Source organism: Centroberyx affinis, unplaced genomic scaffold, assembly GCF_046629955.1.
Source record: "Centroberyx affinis isolate AG114_WGS23_722 - 3 ecotype Tasmania unplaced genomic scaffold, CSIRO-AGI_Caff_v1 ptg005303l_1, whole genome shotgun sequence".
In the NCBI taxonomy this organism is placed as follows: Eukaryota; Metazoa; Chordata; class Actinopteri; order Beryciformes; family Berycidae; genus Centroberyx; species Centroberyx affinis.
This window is the reverse complement of record NW_027282643.1, coordinates 97,978-120,544: the sequence shown is the minus strand read 5'-3', so window position 1 is coordinate 120,544 and position 22,567 is coordinate 97,978. Positions and strand designations below refer to the sequence as shown.

Genomic DNA, 22,567 nt, shown 5'->3' with positions numbered 1-22,567 from the left:
TTTTCACTGTTCATCAGTGTGATATCTCATTAAGAGGTTGGCACAGGCTTGTCATGCTTTCCTTTCATGATGGAAAATGGCATTAATGTCTCATTTGTACAAACAAATTAACACTGGTAATGAACATCTGAATAGCCTGCTTAATTTCAGTGATATTCTACTGAGTTTACCTTGTTACACACTGGGAATAGTCAATCGGATATACTCACTTGGGTAGAAACAAATTATACCAATGTACAAGGTGGTAAGAAATGGTGTGTAGTGTGTTAATTTCTTTCTTTCTTTCTTTCTTTCTTTCTTTCTTTCTTTCTTTCTTTCTTTCTCTCAAACAAACAAACAAACAAACAAAAAGCTTTCTTCCCAACCCTATATACAGTATACTAATAGTCATTTTATGCATTTGAAGTTGTGCAACTTGGTTTAATAAACAAGGAACAAGTAATTGGCCTATTATGCCAATTCCAAGGCAGCCTATCCCTGCTAAATGGGTTCACTGGAAAGGACTCGATAACAAGGCCAATTGTGACTTTTTACTGCATGCTGCCAAAGCTGTCACAGTGTGTACTCTTAGCAAATCATTGAAGTTAAACCCACAAGCAAGCCCAGGCAGTCCAGAGTGGGATGGTTTGCAGTTAAATTGTAGATTACAGGTTACAGCGGTGGAAACTGACCTTTAAGTCTCTTTCTTGTGTCCTTATTATATTTTCCTCTATATTTCATATTACTTATATGTTATCTATCTATCTATCTATCTATCTATCTATCTATCTATCTATCTATCTATCTATCTATCATTCACTACATGTAGTGTCTAATCAAGGATAATAACGCACTCGGCTTCATCTGGAGACAAATTGCGCCAAATGCAGGCGGAGTTTGTGCCTGGATAAATTATCATAACTTGGAAATGGCTTGAAAGCACACCTTGGCGACGTCAGCAGCCTCAGGTGTTTGAAGCAGGATATAACACCGACGCACAGCCTCTGCCTCCAGCCTACTGAAGGACTCCTCGTTATTCCCACTTTCTCTCTCTCAAGCCGGTGAGGTAAGCTCTTCATCAGCAGGCTGATTCAGACTTCGCAATTTTGCTGTAGGGAACCATGCAACTCAGAGTAATAGCCTACTATTTATTATTTTGGTTACCTTGGATAGAGCGCATGCGTTTTCGCAATTTAAAATATGTTGTATGCATATCTCATCATAAGCCAAATTATAGCTCTGGTTTTTTCTTCGGACGTTTACATAACTAGGTATTTAAACCATTTCATGGCATAAAACTTCCAAATTCCTCTCGAAATGTAGGCCTGGCAGAAAGAGAGCTCGGTGACTTTATGTGATAATAATAGCAGTAGATTTTTGTCCTGATCTGAACGTATCTGAACGATAAACTATATGATCGCCTTTATTATCTTTTTTATCATTAGGTTAAACCAGAGGTCGCTGATATGGAAGAGTTGTCTAGACTTGAACCTGTGGTGCTTAACTGGTTCAAGAAATCGTACTTGTTATTTTACAATTCATTATTTGGGATATGCGGCTTGAATTGGGTCGAAGATCTTGGCAATTACTGTAGGCTACTGACCAGATATTTTGAGAAAAATCACTTATAAAGAGTATGGTAACACTTTATAATAACCATCATTAATAAATGGCAAATTGATAGTTAATTAAACTTTAGTTAATAGTTATTTTACTGTTAACAAACAATCAACAATCATTAATAATGTTTACTAATTATTAGTAATGCTATAATTTATGTTATTTTATCATTCGCTTGTGTAATATAAAATCATTTGTTTATAAATTATATATTGTATCATAGCTTTTTACCGTCTCTTATCAGCTATGGTACAATATATCATTTATAAACAAATGATTTTATATTACACAAACTAATGATAAAATAACATAAATTATAGCATTACTAATAATTAGTAAACATTATTAATGATAATTTCATTGTTTGTTAACAGTAAAATAACTATTAACTAAAGTTTAATTAACTATCAATTTACCATTTATTAATGATGGTTATTATAAAGTGTTACCAAGAGTATTTATACTTATATATATATATATATATATATATATATATATATATATATCATCTTAGTAGACTAGATTATATCCTTCTTTGTAAACACCACCACTGCCTGCACCAATAATAATAGGAATAATAATAGTAATAACAATAATATGAATACTACTACCAGTAATAATAATAATAATAATAATAATGATATAATAATAATAATAATAATAATAATATAATAATAATAATAATGACAATAATAATAATGATAATAACGACAAGAATAATACTAGAAGCCTACTGCTACTACTACTACTAATAATAATTGACTAGATTATTCCAAATCACAGTATAGCTGTGACTAGTTTTTCAGATTAGAAAGATTAGAGATCATTGCCCCTCCAGTGTAAATTTGCTGCCAGCACAACATGCAGGTGGGAGTGGGGCAGAACTGACCTGAACCCAAAAAGCTTTTGTACGAACCTGAACCAGTGCCGGGCTTCAAATAGCCTGAACAAAGCCCAGCGAACACTATTTTTGCTGTTACTGTATTTTATTTTTCAACCAGATTCTGAACTAAACCTGCGCAGTGAAGTGAGAAATTCAGCTTGACCCAACCTGACATAAACCCATCAGATCCAGCTGGGTCTTGATAGATTTGGGCATTCATCTCAAACACTAACAGAAATAATGTCATATGTAATATCCCATCTCACTTTGGAGAAATGAGGACCACCTTGAGGTATAAAGGCATCATATGAATTTAGGTATCATGAAGCCTACTGAGTCTAAAGAAGGGATGCCTGTCCCCAGTATGTCATATATACTAAATGCCAAAATGCCAGAATTTGATTTGAAAAGAACTATTTGAAAGTGATAAAGGTGACCAATGCTACTGTATTGCTTCAACATTCGCCATTCATTCATTCATCAAACTTGAAAGCAAAATCACATGACCGTTCATGTTGCCCCTTTCCTTGAACAGAACCCACACACTGCAGCGATGCCTCCTCCCGGTGTGTGTCTGAACATCATGGAGGCTCGTCACAAGAAGAACGGCTACGGGAGCCTCGCCAACCCCGAGAGGTTCTTCAACCAAGACTTCCAACAGCTGAAGCAGTACTGCCTTGCCCGAGGGGTAAGGTACATCGACGACATGTTCCCCCCGGACAGAAACTCCATCGGACAGGGGTTACTGACCCCTTCCGACTTCGCCAGAGTGAAGTGGGTGAGACCAGGGGTAAGTGTGATGGTGGCTACATTTAAAGATTCACCCGTAGAGATCCCAAATCACTCTCAACGAGAGTGAACAGATGTCCGCGAACTCTCAGGGTTTCCGATTTTAAGATGAACAGCAACGGCCAAAAAGCAAACCTGACAAAGCTTAGCATGACATTATTATTTACTGACAATATGTGAAAGTTGGATTTTTACCGTTAAACCTTCAGAAATCTCTCTTTTCTTATCAGCTCTCCCTCTGTTTCAGAAAATTGTTCCAAACCCATCCTTCATAGTCGACGGCGTCTCCAGGTTTGACTTTGGTCAAGGGATAGTTGGTAGGGGAATTGCCTCATTAATAAGAATCTATACACACTTTACTGGCATGCCCACATATTACTGTATACCTTTCTGACACAATGAACATTTTTCTTCAGGAAATTGCTGGTTTCTTGCCTCAATCGGAGCTCTGACGTTCCAGAATCACATCCTTGAGCAGGTTGTGCCACTTGAGCAATCATTTGATGAGAAGTACTGCGGGTTGTTCCACTTCAAGGTAAGCAGTCACAGCACAACTTGTATGACTGAGGCTAGAACTGAATATAGTATATTGAAATTAAAAGGATTTATTGTAATACCATCAACAAAAACTATTGGAAAGGACTGCATTCCTGAAAGCCTCAAGATAACATGAAAGGTTTCATTCCAAAACACTGTATATCAACCAACCAAAACAAATTCATTGGTCAATATTTCAAAAACAGAGTAATTATTGTAAGCAAATGCCTTACAGTGACTGAAGTCATGAACCCATATCATGCTTCACCTTCATGCTAACAATCATTTTAAAAGAGTTCTTTTAAATGGTGCTTATAGAATGAAACTCTTCATATTCTCTCCTTCCTTCATTATTCAGTTCTGGAGATTTGGAAGGTGGGTGGATGTTCTCATTGATGACAAGCTACCGACAATTGATGGCAGACTTATCTTCGTTCACTCCAAAACCCCAAATGAGTTCTGGCCTGCTTTGCTGGAGAAGGCCTATGCCAAGTATGTGATCCAAGTAGTAACATAAACCACATAGAGAAGTGATAATTAGGAAGTATGCCGGCATCTTGCCAGCATAGGATGAATGGAGAAATACAGCATTCTCCTCTGTCTCAGTCACAAAGGTGTTTTCTCTGCATAACTTATAAAATACATGCATGAAATCTGTTGTTTTTGAAGCGCCTATCAAAGTCTTATCATATTCACTTCTGTCAGGGTGTGTGGTTCCTACTCAGACATGAGTGCTGGAACTCCCTCAGAGGCTTTGGTGGACTTCACCGGTGGTGTTCATATGTGCATCCAGTTGGCAGATTCCCCTCCAAACCTGTGGCAGCTCATGTACAGAGCTGCCCAATCCAAATCATTGATGGGGTGTGGCACACCTCAGGGGGTAAGCGTAAACATCCCACACATACTGTATGTCACTTCAAGAAAAAAACAAATTGAAGTTTTAATTATACAAACATTTCTCAAAGGCAGAGCCTGTCTCATGAAACAAGATTAGTGGTTTAGTGAGCTAACTTTGGGCTTAACTCTGGCTTTTCGGTCTCACAAAGGTGGTTCACTTCATAGCGGAGTAGATCACCATAGTAACTGAGGCTGCACAGCTCATCTGGTCCGGAGCAGGTTATGTTCAGGCTATTGGATCAAAACTTAGAAAAAGCCCGCCTCCTCACCAATCAGCTCTCTGAAAAAATGACATCAGCTCTCCTTCAGGACTTTTGCAACAATTTCATCTCCAAACCCGATCTGAACAGAAACATTGCATTCAATGAAAGTGACAAGTGATAAAAAGAACTGTACACTAACTGTTAACTAACTGTGCACTAACTGTGTACTATTGAATTGACAGTTTACACAGGGCAACGGTGTTTATAGGCCAGTAGAACTTTGTCTTCCACAATGATTTATTATATCAGAGTTATAACACTTATTAGATCAGAGATAAAATAATGTTTATAGTGTTTCCAGGCCATGTACCCACTCTGGCTATAAAAGATAGATTCTATCCAATAGCAGGTAGCTTACATTAGTTAACTGTAGTTATCAATAGTGAATGAAATGTACTGCTCTATATTAAGTGCGCTGAAATTCTTTGGTAACACTTTACAATAAGGGTCACTAAGTTAAGGGTTAGTTAATGCTTAATAACCCTTAAGTTAGTGACCCTTATTGTAAAGTGTTACCAGTTCTTTTATAGGATTCCCAAGAATGATTAACTCATTGACTCATATGCTAATCACTGCAGCCCTGGGGAATATGAGGCGGACTTTGTGAAAAGAAACTCTTTTTAAAGCCTCAGTGTGATGACACAATATTGTAGCAAGAAGTATTTCCACTGTATCTTAATGATGGGGCAGAGATAAGCCTTTTTACTTATGCATGTATGCCTATATACCCCACAATTATTTCTTGTATATGGCTTTTTATTGTTTGATTATTTTATTATTTTCTACCATTTTTACTGTTTCTTTTTAGATTCTAGTTGTGTGCTTATATGATATTTTCTTTTCCCTGCTGAATCATATTACCTTTGCTGCTGCAACAACCTAATTTCCCCACTGGGATCAATAGTTTCATCTTATCTCATATTATCTCGTATTGGTCTGGATCTGTCCATGTTGCATGTGATTGGCTATTTGTTACAAAACACAGTCATAGCTGGATTGGCGGATTGGAGTTGACAGGGTAACTTGATAACTACCTTTGTGAGACTGGTAATCCAGGGTTGACATTGTTAGGTTTTGTAAAGGCAGCTATCACAAAGGTACCTTGACTATGTTACATTTGTTTTGTGAGACAAGCCTGTGCTCTGGAGGCAGAAATTACCTCATTGGTTGAGTTAAACCTCAATGGGCGGAGTGAAAGAACCAGTTTTTAAGAGTGCAAGTTAGCTAACTGGCAAACTTGTATAGCAAAGAAGGAATTCTGGTCAAAATATAAATAAAACATAAATGGCAATGACTTCTTTTTTTCATTCATTCATGATCTTAGAAGGTCAGCAGCTAGCTTACCTAGCTCACCTAGATAGCTATATGCTAGTATGGCTAGTTTGAAGTTGGAAGATCAGCTAGGCTAACTAGTTAACCTAGATAACTTAGTATGGCTATATATTTTCTTCAGTCAAGAGTTCTAGGCTTCATAATATTACCTCCTCTCTTACTGTCTTTCCTTTTTCAGTCTTTGGCTTGAAAACTGTGGTTGTTTGGCTCCGCCCATTGAAGTTTAAAACTGCAATAAGCGATTTTCCGACCACTAGAAGGTGACAGAAATCGCAACACATTTGTAAATAAAGCACAGTAAAACTACTGGACTACGGAAGCCCCTAAGGACAAACTGTACATAAAGGCTAGTAGCTAAGCTACATGCACCTACGGAGAAGTGTCATCGGTTACAAGTATTGCCAGATTTTTCTCCCGCTGAAGGTTACATGTCCTACAATGACAAGTGAAGAGGTAGATAGCAAGTTTACTCGCTCGCTTTTTTGATTCCGCCATTACAATAATTTTTTTCAGGAATTGGGGGGGGGGTTGAAAACAGCAACACAAGGATTTCAGGATTGGTTATTCGGTTTGAAATCACTTATTGCAGGTTTAGAACTGTAGAACAGCTCTGCCTCTGAGAAATGATTTTATAACTAAAGGGTGTGATTGCATCGTCATTGCCAAGTATGAGGTTTGGTAAAGATAATTACATGTGGCTCTGTCGTTAACTTGACATATTGTGTGGTTAAAAAAATATTATGCTACACAAGAGAACTAGATAGACCGGTTGAAAATGAACTATGGGTAAAGGTTCCTCAAACTACTCAGTCTCTGTTTCTTTGATTGACCTGGATAAGCCATCTCATTACAACTCTTTATAGTTAATGAATTCTTCACACGTAACTGCATGGCAAAGTTTAATTTTAGGGGTTATGTGGTTGATTTGTTGAGTTAAATAAGAATCTACTGCAGTATAATGACTGATCCAGCCGTCTCTGTATGTTTTATTTGTGTAATCCCACGCCTAGTCAACTAGTAACGATGCATATCTGTGTCTTGTAGGAGACATCTGCCAACACAGTAGCACCCAATGGATTGGTGCGAGGCCATGCCTACACTGTCACTGGTGTCAAACAGGTAAACACCTATATTTGCATTGTCGATGTTGTATAATTTCTATTACATTTCTCTCATGATGATCCTAAAATTTTGTATTCCCAGCAGCTTGTGCTCAATTTTTTAAGCTTCCACTTGAAGCACAGCCTGTGCAGGCCTGTATAGACTATAGGTGTATTTCTACTTTATCAGTGACTCTAAATTATGGATAAATTCAGTTAAAGCTGTGTAAGAAAAATAAGTCAATCTCAAAATCTTCCCATACAAACAAGACATAAACAAGACTTTGACAACATCTAATTTAGCCTTGAGCGAATTGGATTTGGTGATCCATTTATTCCAAGCAAGATGATGCTTTCTCCACTGATGATAGCATGTTGATTTCTGGTCAGATGATGAGCCGGGGGAAAGCAGTCAATCTAGTTCGTTTGTGGAACCCCTGGGGCAAAGGAGAGTGGAATGGGGACTGGAGCGATCAGTAAGAACTTCTTCCAATCCATGATTGTTTCACGAAGCACTTGCTCTGATTCCGTTTTTGCAGATGATGAAATATTGAGATTCGAAAAAATACAGTGCAGACTCCTAACATCAAAATTATTCATTTTGACAAAAATGCATGGCACAGTCCCTAAACATGTTGCACAGTTTCTTATAATGTAATTGGAGTGCTGGCTGTATGATCCTCTGTGAGTCTGTCCTGCTGTAAATCCTTCTGTCATGCGTCTATTAAAAAGACACAAAAGGATGCCTTCAGTTCTCAGTGACCATGTCTCTGTCACATACACACCCATTTCTTTAGACTGCATTTGACCATGTTTGTACTGCCTACATGTTTCCACAAGAAACAAAATATTGTATTGATGTTTCCACTTTGTCTCTTTCTGTATGAGCTCTTTATTAGTAATACATGATTTTTTTTCTAATTCATAATAACGAAAGGAGGGAAACGTGTAATGCAGAAAGGAAGAGAACACTTGACATTTCTTCTTCTTGCCTAAACACATTATATGTTTCTTCCCCTTAGCTATAAAGTTGACACCCTGTAGTTAGCTCTCCATTGCTGCCTGAGGAAGAGTATACTGATTTGCAGCACATTGCCAAGAGTGCACGAAGTCAGCATTCCACAGCTTTATAACCCATGTTTAAATAAATAAATATTCTTACTTTCTGCATTACACATGGTTTCCCTCTTCCCATTATTTTGTTTAGTATTTTGGCCAATATGGGAGCCCTTGTTTGTTTTCCACCTTTTTACCTTTTACCTGAGATTCTTGCATGAAAGAGTTAAGGATATTGGCACAAGGCCATGAGAATCCAGCCTAGCTGTCTCATGATAATCTCCTCCTTATCATCCAAAACCGGTTTTGCCATGCCTTTGCTATGTTACAAAAGCCTAATATTCCAGTGTGACTTCTTGCCTTACAGGCAGCTTAAAATATTGGTTCCACACCAACAGACAAGCCAGATAATTTTCACATGTAAATACGATATATGCATACTTGATGAGGAGAAAGTTAAAACAACTTCAGTTTTACCCCCAGGACATGTGCTGTAACTTTATTCTTAATGCTAAGAACATATGATTTTGATAATGACATTTTGCCTCTCTAATTCATTCCTTTACATTCCTTCTAAGGTCTCCTCTGTGGCAAACTGTGAGTCCTGAAGATCGTAATATGTGCCTTTCAGTGGGTGATGATGGCGAGTTTTGGTAAGCATGGTGAAATTAAACTGAAGTTAAACCTAACAGACCTTTCTAACAGACCCAAATGTGCAACATGTTTTCTGCACCAACCAACACACACACACACACACACACACACACACACACGATATATGTGGCTGCTATAGTACAACAGAACATACATTAAAAAAAAAGTCTCAAAAGGCCACACACTGTAAAATGTTCCTTGGTTTCTTTCCCATAATGCTACTGCACTATGGAAACACAAACAGAAAACAACAACACCTTGCTTGCGTAAGTGGAGGGTGTGTACCCCTCTAATTAATTGTCTCAGTCACTAGGTTTTCATTGAAAACTTTTTAGAACTATTGAAAATGAACGATTCATTTTCCATCTTACAATTTATTTATCTAATGCTTTTCTATTTACATTTAATATTTGGGCCACTTTTTTATTTTTAGATTATTGTTTTTATTTAGACCCTTCCTCATACAGCCAGTGTGCCAAGCTCAAAATAATGCAAAGTCCAACCTACATAAAAATAATTTTACATTTTAGAATCATTTCATGAATTCAGTATTCAGTACAATTTGTTCATTGTTTAAAAACATAATTATGAGATGGAATTATTTACACATTTAATGAACATTTTAATTAATCACTATATTTATTGGTATATGTATCTATTAATTGATCAATAATAATCACTGAACTAGTTTATAATAATAAAGTTGGCATCAAATAGTTAACATTTGGAGTATGCTGATGATATACAGTTACAGTGTTTCTAACTGCATGATCAGGAGATCGAGAAATCATTGCAGTGTGGCAAATGCAAATATTATTAATAGTATTCAGTTATAAGGGTCAGAATTTGCATACTCTTTAAAAACAAACAGAATATAAAGTTTTACCTCAATATCCCCTGGCCATGTTGAACTTGGCATCAAGAGGCACATTCAGTTCAGACACGGAGGCAGTCATCAACACTTCCTGACATGGCCTCAGATAGCTAAATGCCACACTGACTCCCACCCATTCGCATTGAATCGCATCATGATGTGACGTGATGCATTTCACAATTGTTCAGCACAGCGCTCAGGAGAAAAAGCAGTAATGTGTGTTCAATGTGTTCAATGTGTTCAATAGGATGACCATGGAAGACTTCTGTCAGTTCTATTCAGACCTTGACATCTGCTCTCTGTGCCCCGACTTCCTTGATGACAACTCCTCTTGCCACTGGAAGTCCTCCTTCTATGACGGCAGATGGGTTGCAGGGACCACTGCTGGAGGATGCACGAATTATCGTGGTACTTACAGAATATCTGGTCTTGAATTTAAACCAAGGACTCATGCATTTTGTTGTATATTTGTTGTACTTTCATTCCATTTGTTGGAAAACACTTTAAAGCTGCACTAGGTAAGATTTTTGTGTGAAAAATTACACCCATTTCATCAGTCTGAATCACAAATTAAGGCTGCAACAGAGAGGAGTCTCCCATCCCCACTAATCGTGACCCATAGATTCACCCTATTTACCCATTTAATTTCAGGTGTCAGGTATGGACACTTGTGGGAAATCATCTTGATGCAAAACTTAAGAGCAAAATACGAAAGTGTCTCCTAAACAGCAGTGAGTGAGTGCTCCAATCAAAGAAAGCTGGACTCACCAATGATGGCTGAACCTGCTGAGAAAATATTGTTTTTCACAATCTCTACTCCTACCAGCCACAAAGAAGAATTTTAATTTAAAGTAACTAAACCAGCTACAGAACTAGCCATCTGCTATTGGCTGGTCTTTGGTGCCAGGGGATAGAGTACAACAGTTGGTGATATCACATGGCACCAAAGACCAGCGAATAGCAGACGGCCAGTTCAGCATCCTACTTTTCACCATTAGGTGTCTGGCTTCACCACAGATTTGGGTTTGGGGTTTAGTTACTATTTAATTAAATTTGGGGTTGCAGGAGTGCACAGTCACTGATGTCTTGCCACATGATCGTTCAAACACTTCCTGCAACTTGGGGTCGCCAAAGTGCAAATTTACCTAGTGCAGCTTTAAATTTGACAAAGAACAGACAGCCATTTATATAAGCTAAAGAGTTGTAGGCACCAGAGAATTCTAGGCCAGGGTGTACCAGTTCTTCATATTTAACATTTATGAAAACAGAGCAGTAGAACAACAATAGAGCACCAGGGTCATTGAACAGTGGTTAAGATAAGATAAAAAATGACCCCACTTTAGCAATCTTTTACACCGAAACTTATCTTGCATCGAGTGTCCAAAACAACAGTTACAGGCACACAGTTAAACACATTAACAGTAAAGCAACACAGTAAAACCATAAAAATGCATAAATACAGCTGCAATTAAAAGTCATTATCTCCCACAATACCAGCATGACCACTGTGCATGCAAAACTGATTAATACAATTCCTTAAGCAATTTCTGGAATATACTCTCACATTCACTCACCGCACACACAATTGCCATGTTGCAGCAATGTCCTGTTCTACCCAAAGGAATGGAATATCCATATTGCACAAGGTTATATGTTATACAGCAGGGTGTTACAGATACACAGTTGCCAGGTAACACCCATGTCACATTCTACCCCATCATTTTGAACACACTTATTGCATTACGTTGTATGTTATACAGTACATGGAAGAATTTCAGAGAGATCTGCTGGAGCTGCAGGCTTCACCCTACTCTTGCTGAAATGTTAAAATGCTGTTTTTTCCCTCTTTGCCTTTCAGACAGCTTCTGGACAAACCCACAGTTTCGGGTCTCGATTGAAAGTTTACTGGAAAAATGTTCTGAGAAACAGGGGGCAAACAACATGCTGGTGTCTCTCATGCAAAAGCCTGACAAGAGAAACAGACGCCTGGTCCAAAATCTCCACATTGGTTTCTCTGTATATGAGGTAAATATTACCCTTTAACGCTGCTGTTATGTGGTATAGGCCATTTTATAGGTGAGTATGAGCATCAGGTGGTTTGCCCTTGCGTCATTTTGTTATGCTAGGCTTCCCAAGCAAGTGTATTAAATTGTATTAAATTTGATGAATTCGTTTTTTAAGATTAGGCTGTAACTTTTTGAGACTCTTTGGCTATGACCAGCAAAAAGACATTAAACAATTGATCAGTCCCACAAACTTATCTCGTTTTTGAAAGGACCGTAGACTATGACCAGTGAGTGGACAGTCACAGTAAGCAGAAGGTCACAGTTAAGGGACAGTCAAAGTCTTTCCATGCAAACTATCTGTAGGTAAGACAGCAGTTGGCCAGCGAGTCTGGTTTGAGTCCGGGTCAGAGTCTGGTTTGCATTTTGAGTCATGTTATTTCACTTGAAAAAGCATTTGAACTAATTGCTTTTTTTCCCCCCCAACATGAACTAATTTTCTCTGTCATTTCTTCCAAGGTGACTGAAAAAGTAAGTCACATTTTTTTTTACAAAACCTTTTCAACAATTGCTTTTTACACATTTTACACAGTACACATCCCTCAGCTACATTATGTAGCTATGGTGATGGGTATACACTGTATAGGAATGAAATATCCACTTATTATTACAGTACAAGACGCTGACGGGGAAGTTCCCAGCGTCTTTCTTCGACACAAACCTGCCTGTCGCCCAAACGAAAAAATACATGAATGCGCGTGAGGTCATGGAGTTCTTCATGCTGAAGCCTGGGGAATACCTGATTGTGCCGTCCACCTTCAAGCCCAACGAGACGGCCTCCTTTATCCTCTCCATCCTCTGCAAGGGAGAGACCCATGTCCAGTAGGCACAGTCTCTCCACCCACAGCTTGTCTGAATGTTGTTATGTGTGTGGGGATGGCAGCTATGAGAAAGACAGTAGGAATGTGAAAACTTCAAGTGACGTAAAAATTCTCTGCTTAGAAAAACACAAGTTACTGGTGTATTATTTGAAAACATGCAAGTCTAAATCCAAGTCTTTTGTCTTTTTGTCCCCTCAGTGAGAATTCTGGCGACCATAGCCATGAGAGAGTGGAGGTTGAAAAAAAGGTTTAAAATATTGTTAATGTTGATAATATTTCGATATTGCTGTTGTGTTACTTTCTGTCTGAGAAACAAGTATTGCATTTTGCATTTATTAATTAGAACTTAAAGGGCTTAATGTCTCTTGCTCTTTTAATTTCTAGCCCAAAAGGACAGAGAATGGATCTGACGTCGACGAAAATAAGAAAATCTTGTTCCGTCAATACTCTGACCAGGTATTTTGTGTCTCACTGTAATTTAAGTGCATTGCCAGAGCCAGGGGTTTGATTCCCACTCACCTTATTAACAATATTTGCATCCATGGTACTGTAAGGCACTTTTTTTTATTTGTCCACCAAATTACATATAGCTTAGGAGACTTGAAACTCAAACAACAAATTTAAAAACAGTTTGAAATCTGGACTGAACATCCTTTTAATATTGCAGAATATTAATTATTGCACTGCACTTTATAGATGTGATTGTCTTTTGTATTGGTTGTATTTGAACCTTTGAGACCAAAAAGTAATTGCCGCTCCATGAGGATAAATACAGCTAAAATTATTTGTGTTGTGTTAACACAGAAACATGAGATATGCTTATCAAACCCAAATATACACAGCCTGCTATTCATAGTGTAGCCTACAATTCGTGATTGTGACAGATGGGACTTGAAGCTGGGCGTCCCATGTAAGGATCTTGAAGGAGTACACCATGTTTTTAGGAGATTAGCCTGTTGGTCAACTGACACCAAAATCATCCATTTGTCCCTGGTAGATCGTTGGCTCCAGTGTTCCATACTATGTTGAGAGATAGCACACTCCATTCTAAGACTTTAGCATACATTATGTTGAGTGACTGTAGGCCCCATGCTAACACTTTAGCATACATTATGTTGAGTGACTGTAGGCTCCATGCTAACACTTTAGCATACATTATGTTGAGTGACTGTAGGCTCTATGCTAACACTTTAGCATACACAATAGAGTGATAGTAGGCTCCATGCTAACACTTTAGCATACACTATGTTGACTGATAGTAGGCTCCATGCTAACACTTTAGCATACACTATGTTGAGTGATAGTAGGCTCCATGCTAACACTTTAGCATACACCATAGAGTGATAGTAGGCTCCATGCTAACACTTTAGCATACACTATGTTGACTGATAGTAGGCTCCAAGCTAACACTTTAGCATACACTATAGAGTGGTAGTAGGTCCGTGCTAACACTTTAGCGTACACCATAGAGTGATAGTAGGCTCCATGCTAACACTTTAGCATACACTATGTTGACTGATAGTAGGCTCCAAGCTAACACTTTAGCATACACTATAGAGTGGTAGTAGGTCCGTGCTAACACTTTAGCATACACTATATAGAGTGATAGTAGGCTCCATGCTAACACTTTAGCATACACTATGTTGAGTGATAGTAGGTGATTAGCATGATATAGAATTTTCTAGCTCTAGAGCTAAATGGTAAGTAATCTTCAATGATATGCAAGTCAGCTAGTTTATACATGGGATTAGTAATACAATATGATACAAAAATAACTATCAAAGATCACATTCCCTGTTTACATAGAAAGTGACAGTGGTGAGAAAGAATGTGTAGCCTACAGGTAACAATCACTGCACAGTGGCAATGCCGCTCTGCTACATGAACAGGACGTTGTTGTGCTCTGGGGGCAATATCACTGACAGAAAGCTTCCTAAAGTCAACTTGTCTTATTTTCATTTCTTTTCAAGTATGAGGAGGTGGATGCTGAGCAGCTCCAGAGGCTTCTGAATCAAAACATCCTCCAAGGTACGGACTGCCAAACTCCACACGAGAACACAAACGGATTTGAAAAACAGATGGCATGAGAGCTTAATAAGACATTTGAATAGAAATAAGCTTCACTTTAATGTGGTGTCACACAGATACATTGCAGGGTGGATGCAAACGTAAGTTTTCTGTTTCACGCAGGGGACTTGAAAGCTGGAGGCTTCAGCCTGGATGCCTGTCACAGCATGGTTGCTCTGATGGACGTATCCTGTCATGCATGAGCTATTCAATGTGATTTGGCACAACTACATCATACTGTATATGCAGCAAGAATCTGAAACTTCATTCCACTGGAAAGAAAGATATATTTTTGCCCTTGTTTCTCCATTTCTGCTAAATTGCTAAACAACATATAACTAGAGGGAAACAGGGAAAACTGCAAGTCCATCTGTTGATATAACTCATATTACTAGATTTTAGGTCCAACATGCAACAACATGTAAACCTTTGATGAACACCTTAACTTTTGGCTTCAAAGACATCAATCACCGGCAAGCTGAACAGTGGTGAATTTGTTCGGCTGTGGAACAAAGTCAGCGCATACAAGGTGAATGGATGATTCTAGTTGAAGGTGCAGAACATGCTAGAACATTTCATGCTAATGATTAGTGGCTTCCTCTAATGACAGACACCAATTAGAAAATACTTGCTTAAAAGACTAGCGTGATTTTATCATTGCTTTGACAAAGACTGTACTGCCATGCAGGTTCATCCAGATTTATGTCTAGATTTCCCTGATCATGATTTGTGTTTTCTTGCGTTGTTGACCTGAGTTTTAACAATCTTCTCTTTCACCAGGACATTTTCTTCAGTACCGATGTTTCCCAAACAGGAACTTTGTCACTGAGTGAGCTGAGGAATGCTATCATGGCTTCAGGTAGACTATCAACTACACAATAATCTCTCTCGAACAGAATCTCCATTTCGAAATGAAGATTCTTCTTTGGCACCTCCCGGTCATTGATGAGGGAAGTTTTTTCTGAGTAGAGAGCATGCGTTCGGCCACGTTCGATAAAGTAAACTCTTCCCCAAACCAGTTGGAAAGCAAAAAACATTGTCTTCAGTAAATACCTTAAAGGACCATACCAGTGTGTTTGCATGTTTTAGCCCATTTACCACACTGCATGCCCTACTTTACATTACTACTGACTATTTTCCAAAGCATAACATACCTTTTTAGATTTGGGAATATTCACTCAATTTACCTTTTTTTTAAAAATTTATTTATTTTTTATTCAAACGTTAAGGTGATAAACCTAACTAACATTTGTGTCTGGGTTTAGAAGTCATGGCTGTTTGAATTTAATTTGTAAAACAATCTTTTCTTCCATTTCCAAGTTTGAGAGAGAGGAATGGTGCCTATATGCATATCTGGCAGAGAGCTTCGCCCGCTAGAGGGCTTTGCTCTCAAACTGCGATTGACTAGACTAGACTAAAAACTCCTGTTTCAAATTGTTTTCCACCTTTTTCAAACAATTTTTATGATGCCAAACCATGTTATGAAACCCGGGTGTTATTTGAAGTGTGGGAATTTTCATTTGTTGTGGGAGACAAGATTCAACAGGTGACAGGAATTATCACGCCCCACCTTTTTGTTGCACAGAAAGGTGGGGCGCCGTTTACTGTTGTGCTCCAGACCTTTTAATCAAACCCCTCAGGGGTAATAAGAGTGGTGCTTCACTCTTGTCTAGCTAAACTAAACAACAGAAATTACACCTGACCAGTATTTCAGGCTTGTGAAGAGGCAAGCCTCTGCTTTTTGTTTGTCAAAGTCACAATTTTGTCAGATTAGAGACAACAATTCACATCCTTTAATTCAGTGATTCTCAACCATTTTCATATCAAGGACCCCTAATTTAGTCCACATTAGAGCCACAGACCCCCATTTGATGAGATTTTGTCTCTCGGACCCAAATCTGAGAATATTTTTATTGTCAGATATGATTTTGTCCAGAATTCCATGACTATCTGTATTGTAGGTAGAGAGATAACAGAGAAACTATGACCAAAACTGTCATTCTTCTACATTCTCTAATTGTGTTAACTAATTAAATAATGCTGAAGTTTAACAATTTATCAAATTGTTGGGGACCCCTTGGAACCCCCTCAAGGACCCCTGGTGGTCCCCGGACCCCACGTTGAGAACCACTGCTTTAATTCACCCAAATAATAATAAGTCCTGGCTGGAAAACAAAGTGAATCCAAGTCCAGCTGTTTATTCACATGGCTGCTGGCCCAGTTTCAGTGGTAAATGTTGCTTTGCTTTTGCTTGAATTGTATAATGTCTCATATGGCTGAAATGAATGAATAAAATCCATGAGCTTTGTTCTGTGTGCTGGACAGGGATGAGGGTCAGCGATGACATGCTGAACTTGATGGCTCTGCGCTACGGAGCCTCCACTGGAAACATGACGCTGGACAGCTTCATCAGTCTGGTCCTTCGCATGGACTGCATGAGCAGTAAGTGAAGTTCAATCGGACAACTGATGACAGTAGATAACACTATGAAATTGCTATTTTCTTCTAATAAAAGAATTCTATAATTCCCCTCTCTGCTGGTTCTGAATCAATCGTCTACTAGGCTGCCACTAATTATTTCATAGCTTTTTGCAGCAAATCTAATCTTAAAAGTGATCCGTGAGCTTTTAAAAAAAAACAAAAAAAAAAACTGGCGCCATATGTGGTGTTTCTGCATTGCTCTTCCCAGAGATCACCTGTCAATCCAACAGTGTGTCCAGTACTGTGACGTCTTTTTCCTTGGATTTTCTGTGGATAAAGTTTGAGTTTCTCTTTTCTTTGTCTGTTCAGCCATGATGGCTATCGCTGCTCATGCTAACTACCCATTTCTTCTTCTATTTATTCCAAACAAATGCGAAATGTAAAACGCATCACTTCCTGTGCAGCAGAGGATTTTTCCCAGGAAAGAGCTACCAGACACCGGGTGTTCAGAACAGCGAATATATAAGCTTTCATGAGCTGAATATAGGTTGAAACACTATTGTTTTATATCCATCAGTGATACAGAGCAGCAAAATGGACATTTACTTAAGTGAAATTGTAACTGATTATTACTTTAACCCTCTAAATTGTCCCAAATGCAAGCACAAAACAGATCATGTTTTTGTTTGTCTTCACCACTGATTGGTGAACGCTATATTAAGAAAAAGTGTGTGTTACCTTTAAGAGCACTGGTGACTTATCTAGTAGCTGAAACATTTGCTCCTTCTTTTTTCACTTGCACCTTTAAGTTGGGCACCTAACTTTTGTTTGCAGTTTATTTGCAGTTATTTCCCCATTTTTCTGGTTTACCTTTAAGAATCCGCCATTCAAGTCTTCTGTGTCCCTTGCAGCAGGAATCACTAAAGTACAGCCTTCACCTGTACATGAATATATAACAGACACATCTAGTCGTTGCCATTCCTTCCTGCCTTCATTCTGTTATTTTTCCCGAATAACGCAATTGATATTTTTCCCAACAGAAATCTTCAAACAGCTCTCTGACGGAATGACCATGTCTCTGCGAGAATCAGAGGTAATAAAACTTACTCCAGTCCTGCAGAGCCAGTCAAGCAGATACTGTACTGCTGAAATGCATTAATCACCCATCTCCTTCTTTATTTCCAGTGGATGTATATTTCGATGTACACATAACCTGACCGACAAGATGGACTGAAGAATGCAGTTGCAGTTACAGGAGCAGATATTGTACACGGAGCTAAACTGTACAATAAAGCATTTTCTGCTTTGCTTTGACAATGTATTGTAGCTTTGAATGGTGAACAATATCTGTTACATCAAAACTTCATGAGATTAACTATCCTATAACACATATCTTCAATACATTTTTTATGATTATATGTTCTTCGTTATGACAGGGTAGTGTATATCTATTCATTACTGCATAATTTCCAACAAAAATAATGTATGAGTTCTTTTTTCTGCAGATAAAGTATGTGGTATGATCATTACTGGTTTTTATACAATATATCCATTAATGTCTGCAATAGTTTTATCTATCAAGGTAACATTTAGATTGGAGTAGAGGGAATCTCAGCACGTTAAATGATACAGTAAGTTACTACATTGGATGTTTTATTATTATGTGGGGGAATATCTTATTACTCTGTGGTTTACTATATACACAATTTATCCAAATACTTTTCATTGTCAATTGATTACTTTCAGCCCATAGAAAATGCCTGCAGGATTCTACAAAATGTAAAAAAATATATTAAAAAAACAATAATGTCATATCATCATGCATCAAGTCACTGATGAAAATGAATGTTTTTATTTAAAAACACCAGTCTTCATTCTAACTCACAAACTGGGGCTGCAAGAGAGACCCATCTCCACTAACTGAGACGGTGTAGATTTGTTCTATACGGCCAAATGAAATTCTTGCATCAAGTGTGGACACTTCTCCCCCTACAGGAAGATGAATCAAATTGAAGTGATGAATCAAAATTACCAGTGAAATCCAAACTGTCTCCTAAACAGCAGTGAGCAGCGCTCTGTCCAGAGAAAGATGGACTCACCAACGTTAGATCTTTTTCCTCTCTAATCCCTTTGGTATCCTTTGGTATAAAGCAGTGATTCTCAACCTTTTTTTTATATCAAGGACTCCAAATGTAATACATATTAGAGCAACAGACCCCCATTTGATGAGATTTTGTCTCTCGGACTAAAATCTGAGAATATTTTTATTGTCAGATAGGATTTTGTCCAGAATTCCATAACTATCTGTATTGTAGGTAGAGAGATAACAGTGAAACTATGCTCAAAACAGTCATTCTTCTACATTCTCTAATTGTGTTAACTTCTTGTACATGAAATAATGGTGAAGTTTAACAATTCATCAATTTGCTGGGGACCTCCTGGAACCCCTTCAAGGACCCCTGGTGGTCCCCAGACCCCACGTTGAGAACCACTGGTGTAAGGCATCACAGGCCGGCCGGTGCTGTGTGCAGTTTACTGATGTCACATTGCAGGATGTCTGGGTATTGAAATGAAAAATGAATTCTCCATAAATTGCAATAAAAAATAAGTATATAGAATTGTATTTATATATCTGCATATCTATATCTCTATAGTAAACTTTATTTGTATAGCACCTTTCATACAAGAAATGCAGCTCAAAGTATTTTACAACAAAGAAATTACATGCACCAAGTGCTTCACATAAAACTTGATAATGATAGTGAAAATAAGATAAAGATGAGAATAGAATACATAGAATGCATCTTCACATGAAAATAGACATAGAAAGAGCACAAAAACAGGGATAGAATGCCATAATTAATGAAAAATAAGATGGAGAATAAAACCCACTTGATAATAATAGTAAAAATAAGATAAAAATGAGGAATGCATAACATAAAATGGAAAATAACTGAACAATAATAATAATAAAAAATAAAGTAAAAAAATAGAGTACATAGAATGCATAAAATCAAGTCAAATGCAACATTTTAAAAGAAGTGCAGCAGTGCATAAGTGTGAAGCAAATTGCAAAAAAGAGTTTCAGGCCTGTATCAGGAAAGTCATAGCTAGTTAAAGGATATATATATATATGTATATATGTATAAAAATTAAAAAAATATATAAATAGAACAAAAACATATGAAACAGCAATTTTTTAGTGATTACTTCATGGTGTACTAGTAGGCGAACATAAAAATTCCAACTAATAATAACCATCACAGATTTTGGAACAATCCCTCCTCCACCCGTCTCATTGCTTTCAAAGTGGCAGAGTGGCAACATGGTACGGTGGCGAAAAGCCCGTTTCCTTTTCCTCAGACACCATGGCTGTGTCCTGGTGGCTGGAATTTATTCATTTTGAAGAATCCAGAATTTGTGAAGCTCAAGATTATGCACAAAGCATTTCACAGTGGATTGCTTCACCAACTACAGTACACAAGAAAGCAATGGGCTTCACTGCCTTTCTCTTTCTGTGTTTGTTCTGATCATAGACTGTAAAAAAAAAGATTCTGAACATTGGCCATATTTCTGTATTTTTCATGCTTTTCATTCTCACTTTCAGTAGCTGTGAAAAATGTAGTTAAGTTTCTACCAATTGCCATCTGAATCATTACCTTACCACATACCTTTATACAATGAGATATGTACAGGGATGACTGTTTTGCTCAGGTGTCAACCTCCACCCCATTGGTATCCAGTGGTGGAAAGTAAATAAGTACATTTACTCAAGTACTGTACTTAAGTACAATTTTGAGATACTTGTACTTTACTTGAGTATTTCCATTATATGCTACTTTATACTTCCACTCCACTACATTTCAGAGGGAAATATTGTACTTTGTACTCCACTACATTTATTTGACAGCTTTAGTTACTTTTCAGATGGAGATTTGACACAATGGATAATATAACAAGCTTTTAAAATACGACACATTGTTAAAGATGAAACCAGTGGTTTCCAACCTTTTTGGCTTTTTCAGATGTCTCACATTTCAGATGTCTATGAGTTGTTAACAGCTCCACCAAATAGTTATTTTTCCCTCTAAACCTCACATGGTTTCATTTCAATAAATGTTCAAATGATCCAAAAACTGAAAACAGATTTGTGTATCAGAACTTTGTTTCCTCTCCCATCAATCATCTCACAACCCCTCAGATTTATCTGGTGACCCTTTGGAGGGGCCCGAGCCCTAGGTTGGGAACCACTGGACTAAACTAGCTAACTGTTCAAACTAGCTCCACCTCCAGCAGCTACAACAGTAACATGCTGCTTACAGACTGATGCTTCAGTATTAATAATCTAATGATGTCATATATAATAAAATATCAGTCAGAGGGACCAAACCACTACTTTTACTTTAACTACATTTTGCTGCTAATACTTATGTACTTTTACTTAAGTAGGATTTTTCATGCAGGACTTTACTTGTAATGGAGTATTTTTACATTGCTGTATTGGTACTTTTACTTAAGTAAAGGATCAGAGTACTTCTTCCACCACTGTTGGTATCACCTCACCTACATATAATTCTTTACCAAGTCATATGCAACAACAAAATCTTCTTAGATGGGATTGCATAGGACTGTTAGGGGGAGAACTCAGGGACTGGACCCAAACGCAAAACCGGCAGACAGAGAACTGGGGTTACGCAAAAAGCTTTAATAGCTCAATTTAGGAAAATACAAAACCAATCCAAGGGCAAAAACTAAAACTGTCTGACAGGCAAAGGAAACAGAAAGAATCCAAGGCTGGCAGGGATCAAATCTAAGGACTTACAACATGAAACACAGGTATACAGGTAACAGAGCAGGTCTTGGAAGTCAACAGAAAAACACGGGGAAACAGAGCTGCTAACAAAGCAGGAAACACAACAGATAAACTGACAACTGCTCCAGGGAAACACAAACAATATATTCACACACTGGGACTAACTGGGAAAGAGTCCGGAGGCTGATTGGCTGAAAGCAGACAGGTGAAGGGGGAACAAAGTAGCAGGGCTAATGGGCTGATGGAAGACAGGTATGTGTGTGCAGGAGGGAAAGTCCGAGGACATCTGGTGGGTGTCTGGAGGATGACAGGACCGGGGAGTAGAAGGAAAACACCAGGAAAACACAAGGGCTAGGCTGGGACCGTGACAAGGACAACATTTGAAATCTTATTAAATG

General features: G+C 38.0%; 1 protein-coding gene across 1 annotated transcript; it reads left to right on the top strand.

Annotated features, from left to right (window-relative positions):
- The first annotated feature begins 932 nt into the window (after positions 1-932).
- Positions 933-19,893, top strand: LOC139667112 (calpain-1 catalytic subunit-like). Its single transcript, XM_071546520.1, has 22 exons — positions 933-1,045; positions 3,018-3,272; positions 3,519-3,588; positions 3,688-3,806; positions 4,167-4,300; positions 4,514-4,688; positions 7,345-7,419; positions 7,791-7,876; positions 9,035-9,109; positions 10,232-10,392; positions 11,843-12,009; positions 12,507-12,518; positions 12,661-12,869; positions 13,067-13,115; positions 13,253-13,324; positions 14,839-14,896; positions 15,059-15,120; positions 15,396-15,464; positions 15,716-15,794; positions 17,261-17,377; positions 18,397-18,449; positions 18,542-19,893. The coding sequence occupies exons 2-22, from the start codon at positions 3,036-3,038 to the stop codon at positions 18,566-18,568; spliced, it is 2,106 nt and encodes a 701-aa protein (XP_071402621.1). The 5' UTR covers positions 933-1,045; positions 3,018-3,035; the 3' UTR covers positions 18,569-19,893.
- The last annotated feature ends 2,674 nt before the right edge of the window (positions 19,894-22,567 follow it).